General features: G+C 36.1%; 1 protein-coding gene across 2 annotated transcripts; it reads left to right on the top strand.

Annotated features, from left to right (window-relative positions):
- The first annotated feature begins 1,184 nt into the window (after positions 1 to 1,184).
- On the top strand, positions 1,185 to 19,385 carry LOC103711635 (asparagine--tRNA ligase, chloroplastic/mitochondrial). Of its 2 annotated transcripts, XM_008797871.4 has the most exons (15): positions 1,185 to 1,726; positions 3,606 to 3,674; positions 8,031 to 8,141; positions 8,358 to 8,465; positions 9,030 to 9,167; positions 13,469 to 13,549; positions 14,402 to 14,479; positions 14,605 to 14,673; positions 14,775 to 14,849; positions 14,987 to 15,070; positions 15,237 to 15,323; positions 16,734 to 16,829; positions 16,916 to 16,990; positions 17,896 to 18,022; positions 18,920 to 19,385. In XM_008797871.4, exons 1-15 carry the CDS (start codon positions 1,280 to 1,282, stop codon positions 19,033 to 19,035), a joined length of 1,761 nt encoding a protein of 586 aa, XP_008796093.2. In that variant the 5' UTR covers positions 1,185 to 1,279; the 3' UTR covers positions 19,036 to 19,385. The 2 variants fall into 2 exon arrangements, with proteins under 2 accessions (XP_008796093.2, XP_026662224.2); XM_026806423.2 differs by lacking the exons at positions 14,402 to 14,479; positions 14,605 to 14,673.
- Positions 19,386 to 19,694: the final 309 nt, after the last annotated feature.

The following is a 19,694-nucleotide window of genomic DNA, read 5'->3' as shown; positions in this document are numbered from 1 at the left end:
CCAAACAAGAGGCATCTCATTACTTTCCCGTTAACCACACTTTCCTACTCCTTTTTCCGCGAACCAAACGAGCCCGAAATGTGGGAATCATATTCCCATGAGAATACAACTTTTTCGTCTTTCTCTTTTGAAAACTCCAACCAAACAAGAGGCATTTCATTACTTTTTCGTTAACCACACTTTCTTCCCTTCTTTTTCCGTGAACCAAACGAGCCCTCATAGGTGCTTTGATAGCTAGGAAAGCTCTTCTTTTGCATATCCGCGGCATCAAAAATATATTATCTTACTGGAAAGCCACCAACTTTATTTTTTTAAGATTGACTTTGATGAATAGTGTGTCAAGTGCAAATAAATCTTGTAAAACCAATTATGTTATTAAAAATACGAGTGATGCATTGGTGGCGATTGGAGATATTAAAGTATTTGATATTGCATTTTCAATAATAAAATTAGCGTACTATCTTGAAAGGTATGTTATATGCAACTAAAATTTTAATATTTTATTTCTAGAGTAAGACTTTTTGATGGTTATTAGGTAGCTTTTTTTTGTCAACAATTTTAGACATTACTATTCATTCTTTTGAAATAAAATTGTTGGAGAATGAGAGCAATTCTTCGTTCTTACGAAATTTAACATATTTATGGAGAACCTATCAGTGCAACAGATCAAAGGGCATCATAAGTTACTAATCATATAGAATCTATCTTAGGAATGGCTAAGATAAATGTCCCTTTAAAGTTGTTGGATATTTTATTTTTTAATGGCGATGGATATATTTGGTTTAGGTTGGATTGTTAAATATGGTTTATCATTGATAAAAAAAAAAAAAGATAAACTGTACACACCTTGCATAAAAAGTCGTCATGCTTCGATTTGATCAAATAGACCCAGATTGAATCTTGATTCTGCAAAAGTTTCATGACACTTTTCCCCATAATGGCAATCTTAGCCTATAACCCGAGTTACTCGGTAGATAGACCTAGCAAAGGTATACCTGATACAAGTTTGCATAAAAAGCTTGTGCATAATATTGACAGATAAGGGGTTTTATGTAAATAACTAATGTCAATTTCAAAATAAACTCGCATTCGTCTTTGCCGACATTACATGAACAACGGTCAGTAATCAGTATAACCTTGCCCAAGGAGATCACGTGCAAGAGGGTGCACCAAGAATCCCAGACTAAATAGAACCGAGGGAGAGCCAGTAACAGATGATTAGGACTCCTCCCCCAGAGAGGCTCTGAGAGAGAGAGAGAGAGAGAGAGAGAGAGAGAGGATGACGGGGGCAGCGGCCGCCGCCAATGCCGCGGCTTCTCTCGCCCTCGCCTCGTCTTCCCTCACCCGCCACCGCTCCGCCGCTCGTCTCCTCCTTCTCTGCCGCACCGGAAACCCTAGGCCCACTGCCCGGCAATCAAGAACCGCGGACACAATCCTCCGCGGCCCCTCCCCTCTATTCCACCGCCCTCTCGTCCTCGCTCGGTCTCCCGACCTTCCCGCTCCAAGATGGAGGCTCTTTTGCAACAGAACCCTCTCCGCTGATGCCGTGGCATGTGAGAAGCCGGCGGCGGAGGCCGGCAAAAGGATTCGGGAGTTCCGGAAGCGTCTAAGGATTGTTGACGTGAAGGGCGGACCTGACGAAGGGATGGACCGGTTAGGGCAGGCGCTTGCGATCAGAGGTTGGGTACGGACTTGTCGAGTTCAGAGCAGCGTGACGTTCATCGAGGTGAGAATGTAATATCTCAACAATTGAACACCAATTGAATGAACTCGTGCCCGTCATTGCTCGTATAGCCTTCATTTTTTGTTTCATTCGGAGTGCGGTTTACTTCATTAGGTTCAATATGCCTAGTTATGTATCTACCGATATGAAGCATTGTGCTGTTGCTATAATATATATATGTATGTATGTATTATATATATATATATATATATATATATATGTGTATATATATTATACATATATACATACTATATGCATACATATATATATATATATATATATATATATATATATATATATATATATATATATATATATCTATTTATGTATGTATTATATCTACATGCATATATATATATTTGCATTATATATATGTATGTATTATACATGCATACATATATCTATGTATTATATATGTGTGTGTGTGTGTGTATATAAGGGAATTTTATAAAGAATAAAATAATGCTAACAACATTATATGGTTCAGCATGTTGGGCAAGAAAGAGGGCTTAATAAAACAGGATGAACACAACAGAGATGGATGAGATGAATTTGGTAAAACTAGGAAGGATGTTGTGATAAGATGGCAAGTACATGTATAATAAAGTCCTAATGAGGATCTGATAATGAGATTTGCTCTAGTTTATACCAGAGGGTCTAGAAAGAAGGGAAAGACTTAAGCTATTGCTGATGGAAGTTGTGTGAAAGGATTTGGAAACCAATTTATCTTATGCTTTTACATAACAACTTTAGTAATCACAAAACCAACCCCAGATAGTTTAGACAAGGACTAATTGTTATTTCCAATCTTGTATTGCTCCCCTTGCCTTTTCCACCTCACTAGAGCTCTATGGTTCCACATGCCCTAATTAGGCCAGTGATCTTACTGATGAATGCTGGCTTTTATGTTGTTGTGAGAGATTCTCTTGTCTTGAATAAAAGTATAAAACAGAAAACATGATACTATCTTCTACACTGTTATTGTGGCTGAGCACCAAGTCAGTATTTGCTGTAAAGCTTATCAGACTCATCATTGTATCTCTAACGAGGGATGCCAGCACACCACTACAGTTTGATAGTTAGGTTGATTCAGATAGTAAATGATCTATATTTTATGAACAAACGAAACACACCAACTCAAGCTCTTCTAAATGAAGACTTAGACAACGTCAAACTTTTTGTATCTATTGGGGCAATCATGAGTTTGGGAGGATAAAAATTACAGCTCATATGTAGGATGTTATCTTCATTATCTTCACTAGAATACTGTGTAGTCAAAGTGTAATATACCAATATATTTCAAGTTTTGGGCACTTTGAAGACTTTACCTTTTTTACCTAGGGATCCTAGTATCTTTGCTTTTGGATACAAGATTAAAAAGGTATAGGTTTGACAAAAATAGTGAGGGAAACAAGAAAAATTAAGTATATGGTTTGATTTGACCCGATAAACTTCTTGTTTGTCGAACCATAAGTCAAAAGCACCCTCCTCACCCCCCAACAAAAACATGTAAAGATAAGTAAAAAAGGAAGAAAATATGGTTTATGACCTTGATACACTCAATTAAAACATGTTCCGGGGTTTAAGAAATTAGACAAGTGCTAGTAGAGAAGGACACAACTATGACATTGCCTATAAAGCTTCTTAATGACATAGGCCCACAAAAATATATTATCTTAATTTAGGTTGTGATTATGTGGGTCCCATGACAGGATCCAAATTATGACTAATAATTTACTCCTAGCCTGTGCTACAGAAGCATGCAAGCATTGCACATAGCTAGTAGCAAACTATGGTGTTTCTCTTTCTTTATTCTAATAAATCTGTGAACAAAATTACTTTACTAAATTATTTAATATGGTGTTACTTCTCAATTTTCCAGTTAAATGATGGCTCCTGCCTGTCCAACTTGCAATGCGTGATGAATATTGATGCCGAAGGCTATGATCAGGTATTTATGGGTCTGTTTACATACACTCCTCATACAATATATAGTTAAACCACCTTGACAAGACCATGAAGTGTGTGACGGCATCACAGGATACTCGACTCCTTTACATATACTTCCATTTTAGTATGCTCTCCCCTTTTATATTCTATCTCGTCATTGAGAAAAATAAGAGACATAGATCAACCAAAAGTGAGTGTATTTATCAATACACATAAATAAAAATTTTTGGGAAAAAACAAATGTGATGCGGAACATTTCATTGGTTGATGAAATCATGGCTTTCCATTAACTACTTTTCCTGCTTGAACCAATCATGCATTGCATGCACCAAGGGCTAGTTGTATTATTCTATGATGAATGATTTTTTTTTAATTGCACTATTAAAGAGATTTTGATCAGGATTTGACCACCAACAAATTATGGGTTGGCATATGGTAATGCTGCACTAAGCTATCTAGCTTTGGACGTCAATATGTTCTGTTCTGATCTCCAGTCCTCTATACTGATCTTGAAGCATAGATTGGTTATTCCCATGCTTCATTCCAATTGAATCAATTTTTATACAATATATAAGAAGAGAACAAGTGTTGTTCCTTAAATCTTGCACTGGTATAATTGTAGCCGAAATCCTAATTATTCTGTCCAAGTCTGTGCTTTAAACACTTCATCAGCTTGTATTTTTTTCCCCTTTTTTTAGGGGGGTGGGGTGTGCGGTGTCATCCATCCTTTTGACCCTTCTTCCTCCTTTTGGGCTGCTTCTTCACCGTGGTTTTGTTTAGCCAACTTGCACATGGTTGAATCATCTTGGATGGTTCTCCCTCATTTTACTTTTGTTATTTCCCTTGGATACTTTGAAAAGAAATGGAAGCAATTATTCTCAAATCAAGAAATGCTTGAAATAAAATAATTACCCTGATATTTCCTGCACTATTTCAAAATTTCAAATTATGAAAAATCATATTTAATTATTAATTTGTAGTCGTGGCTTGGTTAGAAAATTTTTATCCTTTTTGGAGACTAGAAACTAGGAATGTGGGTCATACACTAGTTAAGAAGCCTTTCACGTCCATGAAAGTTTCTGAAATAATTATTTGAGTCCTTTAGTCATTTTGTATTGTTACAACACACACACACACAAACACAACACTTGAGTTTTAAGTTTTATGCATAAGGTAGGTAAAGGAAATGCTAGTGAGCACCATTATGCTAGCATAGCTTGTATTCATTTTGCAGTAGCTTGACACTGTTGATGCTATTGCTGCAGGGATGCAATATTTTTTTTTGTGCATTTTATTGGGTTTCTTTTCCGAGGTTTCTACTGTTGATAGAGATTTATTTGATTCAAGGATCAAGATCAGGAGATATTAGAGTTTTATGTGTATGAAAAAGGTTCTAGCCGCCTTCTTCAAAGTTAATGAATATTTGATTCAAAACCGCAGCTTTAAGTTTTTGTTACGAAGATGTGATCTGTATCTCTCTTTATCTGTTCTCCTGTCATGTTATTCTTTTCTTCTTCTTTCTCTACTCCTCTATTTTATTTTATTTTCTTCTTCAGCTTAATATGTGTTTACAGGAGCAATCTTACATATTTGTTCTGGTTTCTGCCATGAAATCCTGCTATGTACCAGTGGTAACTGAGTAAGCTGGTCCTCTAGGAACTCTAAATTCAATTCCTAGGAAACGCTAAATCCCTTAACCCTTCTCTGGTTACTAAATTCCTTAAAATCTGTGCGTCCTATAAATCTGTGCACAACCCAGAAATCCTGAACCCATTAGAGAGCCCTTAAAAGCTTTCATGCCACTAGAGACTTTAGGCTAGAATTCCTAGTATCAAACCCTAGCCCTCAAAATTCTAGAAAATCTCCAAGTCTCCCTTTGTTATGTAGATGGCTACCCATTCTGCCCTAATCCTTTTTCTGGATATCAAACCATAAAACCTTTGCAGGTCCTAATGATCCATCCATTTTGCCTTTGCATCACTTGTGTATGATCCCCCACCGAATCCATTGCCACCACCACCACTACTGTCTTCATTGTCTTTACTGCCGCTACCACTGCCTCAGCTACCATCATCATGTTTATGTTTTTAAAAGTAGTTGACTATACCAAATATATTTATATTTTTGAAAATTTAAAAATAAAATAGAAACAAAATTTTTATTTTTATGTTTCTGAAAATATAAAATGAAAGCGGATCCCAAATGGCACCTATGTAAATTATTTTCTTGCTGAATTTGGGCTTCCCTACTCATAATTTTTCATTCCATTGATCCTTGAATTTGATGTATAAGTCATGAATTATTTCCATTTAAACCAACATTATTGACTGTGGATTAAAGTACTTTATAAAAGAAGCATCATTTTATTAAAATGGATATTGCTCTTAAAATAATTATAAGAAATGATGAAGGTGACTATTTGATGATTTAAGAATGCAAATTCATCTGGTTCTCTAATACCAAAATGGTTTGGATTTTTTTGTCGAATGGTTTGGATCCACTTTCTGACACCTTAATTCTCTAGGATAAGTTTCACCTGAAAACTTCAGTACTGTTTCATCTTGAAATTGTCATGACCTTTTATTTTAATGCAAACAATAAGCATATATTTGATTTTTCTTGAAACTTAGGGTTTCCCATTAACATTTGAATGAACAATCTGTGCAGCTACACCCATTAAAACAAACATAAGGGGAAGAATTAAGTGAAAAAACCTACAAGCACCAACAACTATGATCACAACTGAAAAGGAAAATTATTTTAAAAATTAAAAAAAAACTGGTTATAGGTGATAATCTAGCTTTAATGCTTATGCAAATTGATTTGTATACCTCAAAAAATTAGTTGGATTATCATCTTGGGTGCACCTAGACCAATTTTTCAACCCTTAAACTCTATAGCTATGGTTTGAATCTTTACTGCTGGTTTTTACAGTTCAATGATGCACATCCCTTTCACATAAGGGTGTATCTATCTTGTTATGGTGGAGGTTACTTGTTTCAAAATAACTTACTGCCTACAATTTAAAATGGGGAAAATTGAGTGTAAATCTTACATGGTCTTAAAAATATTTAGAATAAGGATAATCAGTTCACTGGAAGAAATGTTGAGGAACTCTGATGAATATGGTTCATGTTACATTACTCTGGATAGCCATATATGATATAAGCCACAAACATTACATAATAAGGTGCAGGAATGTGCCTTTGAGTACTAGACCTGATCCTCGATTCCATTCTAACAAGTTGCACAACTCTGATAGAGCATCTATCTTTCTGAAAAATGAAGCACATCCTTGCAAATTATTACTATGCGGATTCCAATTCATCTAAATTGTTGTCTCATAATGTCATTAAGTTTTTTATGCTATATATGTTTTTTTTTTTCATAGAAAAAGGTTTGAATTGCTCCTTGATTGTTGAAAAAAGGAAGAAAAGATTCTGTCTGTAGCGTACAGGTGTTATGTCACAGTATTAACAATGGTAACTTGTTCGGATTGGATATGTACATATAATCAGATCAGCTGCTGTCAGTTTAGGTGACAGTTTTTTCTTATGCAGTGTATTAGGACTTATTTTTTCTGTTGGATGGTCATCATTGGAACATCTGGAATGAGATTATTGTCATCCTCATTGCTTGTTGGTCCTAAAATAATTATAATAAACTTATTGGTTACTATGCTGATGCTTTTCTTTTTATAGAGCTCTTTTATTTTACATATTCTGCCCCTGCAGAATGTGCTTCTTCATAAGCTGTTTTCCTTTGAAATTGAAAAGTTCAAATCTGCATTTGAGGGTTGAAGAAATAGATATGAGCAAGAAGTAGCTTTGGTATAAGCTTTTAGGTGCTGCACTTGTATCAAGTTATAAGTTATAATCCTTTGCTACGTACAAGATATTACCTTACTACTAAGCAGATTTTTTTTTTAATAACTCATGACATGGAGGCTACAGATTATGAAGTGATAACCAAGTCCCTTTGGGAGTTGAATTTGGCTCTACCAGAAGAGTGATTGTATAGGAAATTTATGTTGGGTAATTACTACCTAATTTTATAGATTATAATTTTTATGAAGAAGCTTTTTAATTGGTGTCTATTTTTCAAAATTCAAACATGCAATTGATAGTGTGGCTAACTTGATTCAAGGAATGCATGACTAAGGATTCTAAAAGCTAACACATTGAGGGGGCAGAAGAGTTGATCATTTTAAGTCACACCACTGTTTCCAAAATATCTCATTTATGTGATGATATTATTCTTGGGCTCCAACTTGGTCCATGTTGTTTCTGGATGTTACCTTAGCTATTTTGCTAGAATCACAATATTTGTAAATTTACATTGCTGGTTTGGCGGTTAGGTGGAATCAGGTGCTGTCACAACTGGCGCATCTGTACTTGTGGAGGGTATTGTTGTGAGTAGCCAAGGATCAAAGCAGAAAGTGGAGCTGAAAGTTGCAAGACTCGTCACGGTAATGAACCTATTTCACGCTCTGGTATCTTTAATGAACTTCTTGAGGAAAAGTAAAGAAAATTTTTGGTAGTTGAAATTCTGAAAAGAATGAAATTGAGTTGCGTGGGTAATTTAGAGACATTTACAAGTGCATGCACAAACACTTTTCCTATTCTGAGCTTGCTTCTTTGTTATGAAATATGTTTAGATGTTTCACCCTTCTTTCTTATTACAGATTGGGAAAAGTGACCCCTTGACATATCCTATCCAGAAGAAAAGAGCAACCAGAGAATTTTTGAGAACCATAGCTCATCTTCGTCCTCGGACAAATACATTTGGTGCAGTATGACCTTACTCTTTGTGAACTATATTTTGATGTCACTATTTTTATCTTATAGATGCAATGATTGTAAATCTTATCTGATGCTATTTCTAGCTTAGTCATTTATATTTGTTACCTTAAATGTTGTCATTTTTTTGATCTTTTCATTAATGCTTAATTTCATATATATTTTCAAAAAAATGTGTTTGAATAAGGATTTCGCAATCAAGGAGAATTTTTCTTTTCGTTATCCACTGCACAAAACTTTGTATATCTCTGAAGAACGACAACAATTATGTATGCACATGCCAAAGTTTCATATTATCAATTAAATTGTGCCATATTGGCCAATGTTCAGTGCAATGGGCACACTATACAGTCATTTGAGGTGTTACAACACATAGTGAGCAGAAACTTCTTCGTTTTTTTATCTATATTTTTGCATTGCTTCATAATGTGAAAAGACATGTTTTAAACTTTCAATTCATGTGTCTTTACTAGCATGTCATGATAGGTGATTTTATAATTCAGATCATTGTAGTTCAGTGGAAATGTGGTGACTTTGTTTTGTTGGTGCTCATTTAGGTTACAAGAGTGAGGAACACACTGGCGTATGCTACTCACAAGTTTTTCCAGGAAAATGGTTTTGTTTGGATCTCAAGCCCAATTATTACTGCTTCAGATTGTGAAGGGGCTGGTGAACAATTCTGCGTGACTACTTTGGTATCTATTTTAATTCATTTCTTTGAATTAAAATTTTAAAATAATTCATGCTTTTTGCTAGGGTTATAGTCATATTGATCAGAATATTTTATATTAGTACACATTCATTATACACAGATACATGCACAAATGCATACATTAAACATATTTTCTTCAATATTTTTAATATATATATATATATATATTTCTCAAGTATAAATTCAATAATCTATCATCATGTTTCTAAGAACATATGTTTTCCGTATTTGTCAAGGCTGTTTCTGGCATATGGAGTCTTGGCAAGCTTCTTCCTGGTTGCATGAGCTTTAACTACATCATTGATGAGTAGGTTTTTTTGCCACCAGATTTTTTAGATTTCATTAGATGTCAGCTTCACCCAAAGTTGTATGGGCAAGGAATTTAGCACTAGTTCATCATCAAATTGAGAGTTGGATGTAACACATTCTCAAACTTTGAGGAATCATACCTTAATCTAAATCCATGAAGCCAAACACCCTTCCCCATTTGATGGGATAGGTTTGTTGGTTCCGGTAGTTATTTAATCAAATTATGGTTAAAAAACTTTCTATAATTATAATAATTTACTTAAAAATGTATATTTTAAAAACCAGTTTAACCTTTTCCCCTTGATATCATGGCATGATAGCATCCATGTGCTGCTTACTTTGTAAATCAAACATTGAGCCGATCCGAGCAGTCAATACTTATGCCAAAGCAATAATGCCACTTGGACATCCAATAATGTATAGAGGAGTATTAAGGAGATGTTTTTCCAGCTAACTACATGGCCCTTATATCTGATTGAGGTCATTTGAACCCAAGGTCCACAATCTCACTACTGGTTACCATATCGGTACCTTATCGATTCGGTTCGGTTGGGTCTGACATGATACATCCCTGTACCGAAATAGCTCTCTAACCATTTTTTTTTCAATTTTTATCTTGGTATGGTTTGATACAAGTCGGTACACCTCGGTACGGGCCAGTACAAGTCGCTACGCCTCAGTACGAGTCGGTACGAGGCTTGTACTGACTTGAAGTTAAGTTTTGTATCGGTTTTCTCCTAGTATGGTATGGAGCGATACAGTATGGGGCGGTACGGTAGATTATGTTGGAACCATCTAACCTCTCCTCAAGCAACAATTGCTCCATACTTTCTTAGATTTTGTTTTAGTGGTCCTCATGTTCCTATACCTTGTTCTCTGTTTAAGAACATGGTCAATGGATTTGAACTTTTTATGTTGAGAAAATGCATAATGGACATCTAAATTGATAATCCATAACATATGCATGATCTATGATATTTAAAATGCCTAAATACAAAAAGCAAATATTTTGGAGGACTTGTACTGGTTCATTGAGTAGCCATAGATTGGATATAATTCAACAATAGGCTATTTATTTTGAACGTGCTTTGGAAGAATTTTAGTCCAATTGTCTAAAGGTGCGCATGTGATGATCAACATTGTACTTTCTCCATTATACAACATTTAATCCATTTTGGTGCCCTAGTTCTACGATTCATACGTGCTCATGGAAACCTTTAAAAAACTCTTTTCAAGCATGTGACATGTTTTAAATCATACTCAACCTTGGAGATAATCAATGTGGCTCATCATGTATTTTATACGATTTTGGCGTAAATCCTACTACTATGACTTTAGTCCAATTCTTTGTATATGTGCATATCTATAGGCCTTGTCACCTATAATATACTGGTGAAATATCATTTAATAATTTTGGCAAACTTACACATAAATATTGAGGCTTTTGCCAGCCATGTTTTCGAGAATGTTGTTATAGCTTAACTTGATTCATCGTGTATAATTACTGTGCTACCTCATCTAGACAAAGTGATAGGATGTTGGCAACAACTACATTTGGTAATTGGGTAAACTTGGATTGGAATCCATGGTTTTCTGTACTAGACTTTACTGCATGGTGCCGGGCAAACAGTACCATGCAGGCGGCAACTCGATACTCGGTTTAGGAGGTGTACCAAGTGCCAGTACCATTAACCGACCCATACTGAAACTATACTAGCGTGGTACTGATGTGGGTACTGAAATTGGTACAGTATCCATGGATTGGACATGCATAATTCTATCATATCTAGCTAGAGGTTTCAGGCCAAGTCTCAATCCACCAACTGTGACCAAGTCTTATCCCATCTATATGGAGTTTGCGAGGCCAACCATTAATCGACCATACCCCTATACTTATCGCCCCTTATTGAGGTGTATCAAGTTATGTCCTGCAGTACATACCATTCTGTACTGCTTGTATCGATAAACTATGAGTCAATACAAGGGTGTACCACGGTGCATATTGTGCTAGCACATGATTAGTATGCCTCTATATTGTGGTACATCAAACTTTGGCAGGATCAGGATTTATTGTTTTGTATTATTATGTAATATGACAATATAGTCTTAAAGCTGTGGTCCGCTGGCCTAGAATGGCCAATAACTAACCCTAAATATTTTTGCATAATGTGCTTGCATTATGTAGTCCCACTTTCAGTTAACTGGTCAATTTTCTAGCTACCTATGAATGCACATTGTAGAATAGTGTACATCATAGAATTTGGAATCTAGAGTTGATAGTGGAAATGTACATGGTTTTCCTTCATGCGTAAGATGTGATCTGTTGAGGAAATGGTGATTGGGAAGATGGAGTACTAATTATGTTGCAAATAGAGCAGCCATCTCATAGTTACCATAAGCAAGAGGATGAAAGGAGTGCTGTTATGGAAAATTCATAAGTTGATACTAGAGCACAAGAAATGGCTGTGAAAGAAACAAAATGAATATAGACCTTTTGTCGGACAAAAAGGAATTGTGATGTAAGTCAAGAGCGGTCTATGTTATTGGAGGCATGAGGACAATTAGGTCAACTTCGCAGAGAATAAATTTAAAAAAATACGAGATTTCTCAAAAAAGGCAACTTTGTTTAGGAAGCTTAAAGATGTCCTTTTAGATTTCTTTGGATGGGAAGAATGGTGATGAAGCTATGAGGTTTAGAGTTATAAGAGGCTTGACAGTCTAGCACATCTTATGAGAAAGGAGATGCTTCTCATTTTTTGGATGAAATGGAGAGGAAGAGAGAGAGAGAGAGAGAGAGAGAGAGAGAGAGAGAGAGGGGTGAGATGGCCAATGGGGGAGAAGGCGTGGGAAGGAGTAAGACTAGCTATAGCACAACTTGTGTGTGGGGAAAGGGTGAGCAGTCCCTGCTTCCCAACCATGATAGTGGGCTCAACTGCCTTAATAAGGCCTGAACCATCTACTAAAAGAAGTTTCTCTTTTAGTAAGAGAGAGTATACACTAACAATGAAGGAAAAAGATCATGATTAATTACATGTAATTAAGCACAGTGCAGCAAAGTACTAGAATGTCAAAAATCACAAGAGCTAAACTTATAGGTGCAAAAAAGCTAAACTTGTAAGTCATATGCAATTGAATAAGGGCTTAGATAAAGTTGTCCATGACTATATCATGGAGTGCCCAGTGAAATGGTTTTCTAATGGAGAGATGTAAAAAGACAAGAAGGAAATAGAGCATTTATGATCTACATTAAGCCAACTAATTAGGGGAAACAAAGAAATTAATGATGAGGGAGAACAAATAGGGACTGTATGTGGCACCCTCGAGCACTGCCAAGTTCATTGGTAAGAGAAGAGGTTCTCATAATTCTCAGAGGCAAGTACTTACGTCACAAGTTCTTGAATCATCAACCAATAGTTTGAGTTTAGAAAGGAATTTTAAGGGCTAACATATGGTTGTCAAAAGCTCATGGGTTTGAAATTTTGAATATAAGATATTTCTTGAGAACTAAAAAAGGATTTGTACCCTACAAATGTTCTAATTGATATGGTTTTCTGATTTAACCTTTTTATCACCTGTGGCTATTCCCCTTGTCTCATTTATTGGATTTTTTTTTTGGGTTTACCCAACCCCCCATTCCCCCCTTTTTCTCATGAAGAGGGGGGGGGGGGTTCTAAATCATAGTGGAATAGTTTCTCAGACTAGAAGTTTGAGAAATGCCTGCAGGAGCTCAAAGGAATCTTATGCTCATGTATGGTTATGGTAGGATAGCATCTTATTGCTATCCTTGACAGTTTTCCTCCCTGCGGGAGATTATGGTTTTTCGTTTATGCTGTTTCACTGTTCTTTTGTTTGACTCAACATAGAAAAAGAGAATCTAGTTATTTCTTTGATTTTAATTGATTAGCAAAGAAGCTGTTTGTATGGTCAATTGCGAGTTTTTTGTCATTGTTTACCTTTTGATTCTTTTCTCAACAGATCCCTAACACCCGAGAAGGTACTGATTGCCTAGTCAATACTATTCCTACTTCTAAGGATGGGAAAATTGATTGGTCACAGGTGAGTCTAATACCCTGTCCAAGCTTTGCCCTGTTTATTTAAGCAGATTCTGCTAAACATTATCAATTGTACTTTGAAGATGCCTGCTTTTTATATCTTCATAACTTTAATTTTCTTGAATATGTTGTAGGCATGTCGATGCCATCATATGACTGCAAAAAATATGCATCAAAACCCTAAACCAGTATGGAATGAACAAGTGGTTATTGACGTATTTTGAAGCTACCATGCTGCAAATGTAATTTTCACAAGCACATGTCCACATAATATATAAAGGGAATCTTGAATACAGGTCCAATGTTGATACTGCAATCCACTAATACTGCAATTATCTATTACAAATCCTAGATATGTTGCACGAAATACCTTGAGTTTGGTGCTCATCAACTCAATACAAGTTCAGCACAAATGATAATGGTCGATCAGAGTTAAGGTCTGTAGTATTCTAGTGCCATAAGTTCATATTCACATAGTCAGATGGTGACAGACATTAAAACTAAGCTGAGAATTCAATTTTGTGTGCCTTCATGTCAACCTGATAATAATGATGGATAGGAGTTGAGATCTGTAGTATTCTAGTGCTACAAGTTCACATGCACATAGGAAGATGGTGACAGACATTAAAACCAAGCTGAGAATTCAATTCCCTGCGTCATCATGTCAAGTTGTCAACCTGCAAAGTAAGGATGTGAAGAATGTTTAGTTGCATTATACTTGCTGGAACTGCTTCACTCAGCTAATTTAACTGTTGCCTATTAATGTCTGCAATATATGTTACTTGGAACTTATGCTGTAGAGACCTTGGAATCATTGGAATTGTGTTGTTAATGATTTCTTCTCCTCTGCTCCTAGGACTTCTTTGGGAAACCTGCATTCTTGACAGTATCAGGGCAACTAAATGCTGAAACATATGCATCCGCTCTTTGTGATGTATGAGCTCCTTCCTTTGCTAAGCCTTCATGTAGTAGAAATTTGAACGATTTGACTAGTCTTTGTTCATATGTAATTTGTAAGTGGGTTGACATGATGGCTAAACTATGCTGGCTGGCTTCCAGGTATACACGTTTGGTCCTACTTTTAGGGCAGAAAATTCAAACACCTCAAGACATTTAGCTGAATTTTGGGTACCTGAAGTTCCTTAGTTAATTTCATTTCACTAATCAGCATCATTTTTTTTTTCAAAACTTTGAACTGCTTCTCTTACATTGTGTCTTCTCTTGCAAAGATGATTGAACCTGAACTTGCCTTTGCGGACCTGAATGATGACATGGCCTGTGCAACTGCCTATCTCCAGTATGTAGTATGTTTCCTCTTCACATCTATTGACATCTGCTATATGCTATCTGTCTATATAAAAGATATGTTTCTTTTTTAATAAACGACTCTTTTGTTAGTTTTTTTTTCTTGTGACTAATATGATGTTTTGATATTTTGCAGGTAAAGTATATTCTTGAAAACTGCAAAGAAGACATGGATTTCTTTAATACATGGATTGAGAAAGGAATCATAAATAGATTGAATGTATGCTCTAACCTTTCATTATCTGATACTCGCCAAAAAGAAAAAAAGCATGCATCGTGGTTTTTTTGGATAAATCTTCTGCCGTATTTCTTGATGTAGCTTCTCAAGACTTTAGATGAACATCGTTGAAAGCGTTTTATAGTTTTTCTTTTTTACTTGTTGGCAGGATGTGGTTGAGAAGGACTTTGTTCAGTTGACTTATTCTGATGCTGTTGAACTTCTTCTTGGTGCAAAAAAGAAATTTGAGTTCCCGGTAATGCATGCCCAATTTATAATAAACAAATGTTTTAGCTTGTTGCTTTCTTTTCTTTTTCGGGTTTCGGTATGATTATCCAGCCTGTGGACCAGAACAACATAGCTCAACCGGATAGCAGTTGGTTTGAGCAAGCATCTATTGGCTCTTACAGACCAACAAATTGCTCCCAACCATCTCACTCTTACTGTGCCTGACTGCACTGGATCTTTGCCCTTTTTTGTGCTTTCAAATGTTACCTTGATCGCATGAGAACCCACCTTCCATGCCACCTGCAACAGAGACGTTTCCATGGAACCACCTCAGGGAATTGAGCACACAGCCTCTACTTTAAGAACCTGGGACCTGACCAACTCATCTGGGAATTCTTCGGCTGACTTATGATTCCTCATGAGTCATGATAACACTGAAACTTATAATCTATCTTAACATGGCTAAATTACACATTTATTAATTACTATACTACCTGGCTCTGTACTTTTTTCCAGTCTTTGCTAGACTATAGCTGGTATATGTGACTGCTAATCCCCAATGTTCTCGCAAGCATGGATTAAAGTATCATCTGATGGTACTGTATCATTCCATGTTAATGTTTAGTATGTACTGGCACTGTGGCATGCAGCCAGCACTGTGCTGGTGTTATGTGCCATGATGCTGGCTTGGAATGTGCTAGTCCACTCTGATTGCCACAAATGGCTCTTCAAATCATGCTTGTAGAATAACATCACAGTTTCGATATATTTTGATGTTTGAATATCTACAAGGTTCGGCTTTTATTCTTAAAAACACTGTCCAGATTTTCATTATCGTAAAACTTTTTGATGTGAACTGAACCAGTTATGTATTTCCTCTCAAATATTTTGTTTTCCCTTATTTCAGAGCTAATTCTAAATTTCGAACTACATTAAATTCATATACATGCGGTTCTTTTAGGCGATAACTAGAGAAGGCCAGTACAATTTGGAGGTACATAAAAATAGAATTGGATGTGCCTTCGCGCTATGACCGAGTCAAATACTATTTCGATTTGCAAGAAAGTAGCCATATAGCCAACTATTATAGGCATGGGCAGGCAGATTCTCTGCTTGCACTTGGTCATCTTTTGTCCACAAAGCCTCTCTACTGCTCACAACCATTCTACCATGGTTTCCTGAATCGATATTTTGTATTGGATTCTTTGTGTTGGATTCCTTCTGGAATTAGGTTTCTTCTACCTATGCCTTTGTCAGGGAACCTTTTTTTCTTCTGTCATTCTTTTTGCTGGTAGATATTTGTTACCAGAAGTTTCTCAATTAACTATGAAGAACCGACTCCCCGAACCCAACACACGGACACACCATGCAGAGAGAGAGAGAGAGAGAGAGAGAGAGAGAGAGGAAGAATTTTACATGAATGCTGCAACTTTGATAGGTCAAGTGGGGGTTGGATTTGCAAAGTGAACATGAGCGATACATCACTGAAGTTGCTTTTGCTGGCCGCCCTGTAATTATCAGAGATTATCCTAAGGTATGTCTTACATCAAGGTTTAACCTTATTCATGTCACTGTTGCACTGATAAGCTCATAGTCTGTATGTGCTTAAAATTGTTTTAGGAAATTAAAGCATTTTATATGCGGCAAAATGATGATGGGAAGACAGTTGCTGCTATGGATTTGTTGGTTCCTAGGGTAAGCCACAAAAATTGTTGTTCTATGTTTTGCATTGATCATATATCTCATATGCATATTTTTGTAGTAGTAAGAGAATAAATTTTCAGAAAATTCATTTCTTAATATGCATTCAAATGCATTGGTAGTTCTCTTGAAGTGTAGGTATGATAGAAACCCTGTACATGCATTGACCGTTGATGCAAATCATGATGAATGGATAACTGCTTTTAGATAGGTCTTTTTATTTTTTAATATCATTATCTTTTTCGTGCTTCACAATTCATGTGGTAGCATTTTGGATGCATTAAAAAAATTGAAAAAAAAAGCCCAAAGGTGCAGCAAAATAACTTGTTAAATACTCGACTTTTACCTTAAACCCTACCTGATACACGATATTTTTTGGGTCCAATATTGGGTGTGGGTGTAGAGTTTCAATTGGATCTGGGTTTGATTTTGGACCTCACAAATATATTTTGGGTTTGGGTATGGATGTGGCAAAAAACCTGACCCTTTGACACTCCTAGATGCAATGCCTGCAGTACCTCTAGTTGAAGTTGTAGTCCATTATAAAGTCTTGCATTGGGCTACACCCAACAACTTGCCTTAGAATAAATACCATAATCAAGCTTTAAAGTATCCGCATTAGTACATGTATTGGTATCTTACTAGTATTATATGGACCAGTATGGTACTAGTGCAACTCTTGGTGCCGGGACAGCAAAATAGAGGTGCAAACCATGTGTCAATATGGTACCAGTGTGCACCAAACTTGAGTCCCTTATATCTAAATGCATTGTAGAAGCTTGGCACCCAATGTATCTAACAATCAAGTCTCTTCCGTAGCATCTCAAGGCATCATATTTTTTCTGCTTTCTTTTAAGGTGCTCTTGTTAACTTCAGTATAATGATCATTTGCATTCTAGGTGGGAGAGCTTATTGGTGGAAGCCAAAGAGAAGAACGCCTGGAATATCTTGGGAGTCGTCTGGAGGAGTTAAATCTCAATAAAGATAGCTACTGGTGGTACCTTGATCTCCGACGTTTTGGGTCAGGTCGGAGGTTTTACTTGTCTTTTAAATTTTAAAAATAATCATTCTGTATGTTGCATTAATGCATTGGTATCAAGCACGGTGGTGTGCTGGTTTGTGATAGGCATGTAAGTACTGTGTCATGCCAATGCTTTGCACAAAGTGGTGCTGTTGCATGCCAAGCCTTGGCATGCAGCCAATGCCATGCTACTGTCATGTGCTAAGAAGGCACCGGAATGATATATAAAATGATGCATCATGCGCACTGACCAGCATTTTAGTTCATGATTGGCAAAGTCATGTATGTGCCTTGGTTGTATACTGGAATATGCAAGCATGATGATAACACTGACTTGGATCTGAACTTAAGTAAGAGATGATAATTCTTTGGGTTGATGGGGAAAGGGGAATCTCATTGGTGGCATCAGGAATGGTGCATCGGATTAAAACAATCATTTGTTAGCTTTTCAAAGTTCATGCTTAATTGTAACAATTGTAAGAAGCCAACAGTAATCAAACAAAAAGGAACACTTGCAAGGTCATTCATGTGCCTAAGCTTAAAGTGAATACAAAAGCAATGGTTGGATATTCTTCATAATGTAAAAATATTGGCAAGGATTAAGAGGCACTGTGTAACAATATGCCCTAAAAGATTATAAAGCTGAAAATGGATTGGATACAGATCGGATATTGATATATCCATATCTGTATCCATAGTCAACAAATATGGATACAAATACGGATATTAAACGGATATCAAAATTAATATCCATATTTCTTCTAAACGGATATGGATAGCATTTCACTTGTGCTTTATTTCATCTTTTGACTTTTGAACTTTGTGTTTGCTGTAAAACACTATTTTAGCTGGTTCATGAATGGAATTCTTAGTGAACTTTCCTGCTGTTTTGCCTATTTCAGTTCCTCATGCTGGATTTGGATTGGGTTTTGAAAGACTTGTGCAGTTTGCAACTGGAATTGAGAACATAAGGGATGCAATCCCTTTCCCCAGAGCTCCTGGTTCCGCTGATTTCTGAAACCCAGAACTATGATGTATATAGCTAATAAATATATTCTTTTACCCATTTCAAATAATCTAGAGGTATACGCAGCACTCTATTATCAACCTTTTCCTGTATCTGCAAATATAAAATATCTGAACTATGAAGAAAGAAATCACTAAGATTCATACAAAGGGATTTCATAGGCTTCTTATTATTGACATCTCAACTTGTCAACATTTTTATGAGAAACAGGATGCCCAGAAAACTTGATGCATCCTAAGTTGTATTTGTGAATTTTGTTGCGAAATGGCTGAACATTTGCAATGTGTACTGTTACATTTTCCACTAATTTAAAACAAATGTAGATTGTTTCTTGACTGTTCTATTTCCATTACCGAAATAAATTTATAGCTGCAAAATGGTTGGTCTGGCATGAAAGAACTGCGACATTTATTCGGTGTTATTTCTGTATGTGAAGATGGGAAAACCAGCTGCAGTGTTGTGTGCGGATACATCGCAGTGAGAAAAGAAAAGGTGGAACAAAAAAAAAAATGAGACAAAAATTGTATCTCCTGTTGAACGTGGATTTGTTTTAATTCTCCAGTTAGAAACATAATGTACGTGGCAGGACCATGTTGTTCACTTGATAGTTAACATAAATTTAATAATGGATCCTCGGTAGGTATTGAAAT

Source organism: Phoenix dactylifera, chromosome 5, assembly GCF_009389715.1.
Source record: "Phoenix dactylifera cultivar Barhee BC4 chromosome 5, palm_55x_up_171113_PBpolish2nd_filt_p, whole genome shotgun sequence".
Taxonomy (NCBI): Eukaryota; Viridiplantae; Streptophyta; class Magnoliopsida; order Arecales; family Arecaceae; genus Phoenix; species Phoenix dactylifera.
This window is presented reverse-complemented; position numbering and strand designations above follow the sequence as displayed.

What these genes read in the sequence shown, in the direction of transcription:
- LOC103711635 (XM_008797871.4), top strand. Translation starts at nt 1,280, where the DNA reads ATGACGGGGGCAGCGGCCGCCGCCAATGCCGCGGCTTCTCTCGCCCTC. An exon ending in AAGTTGCAAGACTCGTCACG is followed by an intron (nt 8,142 to 8,357) that starts GTAATGAACCTA and finishes TTCTTATTACAG; the next exon opens with ATTGGGAAAAGTGACCCCTT. An exon ending in CTGCCTATCTCCAGTATGTA is followed by an intron (nt 14,850 to 14,986) that starts GTATGTTTCCTC and finishes GATATTTTGCAG; the next exon opens with GTAAAGTATATTCTTGAAAA.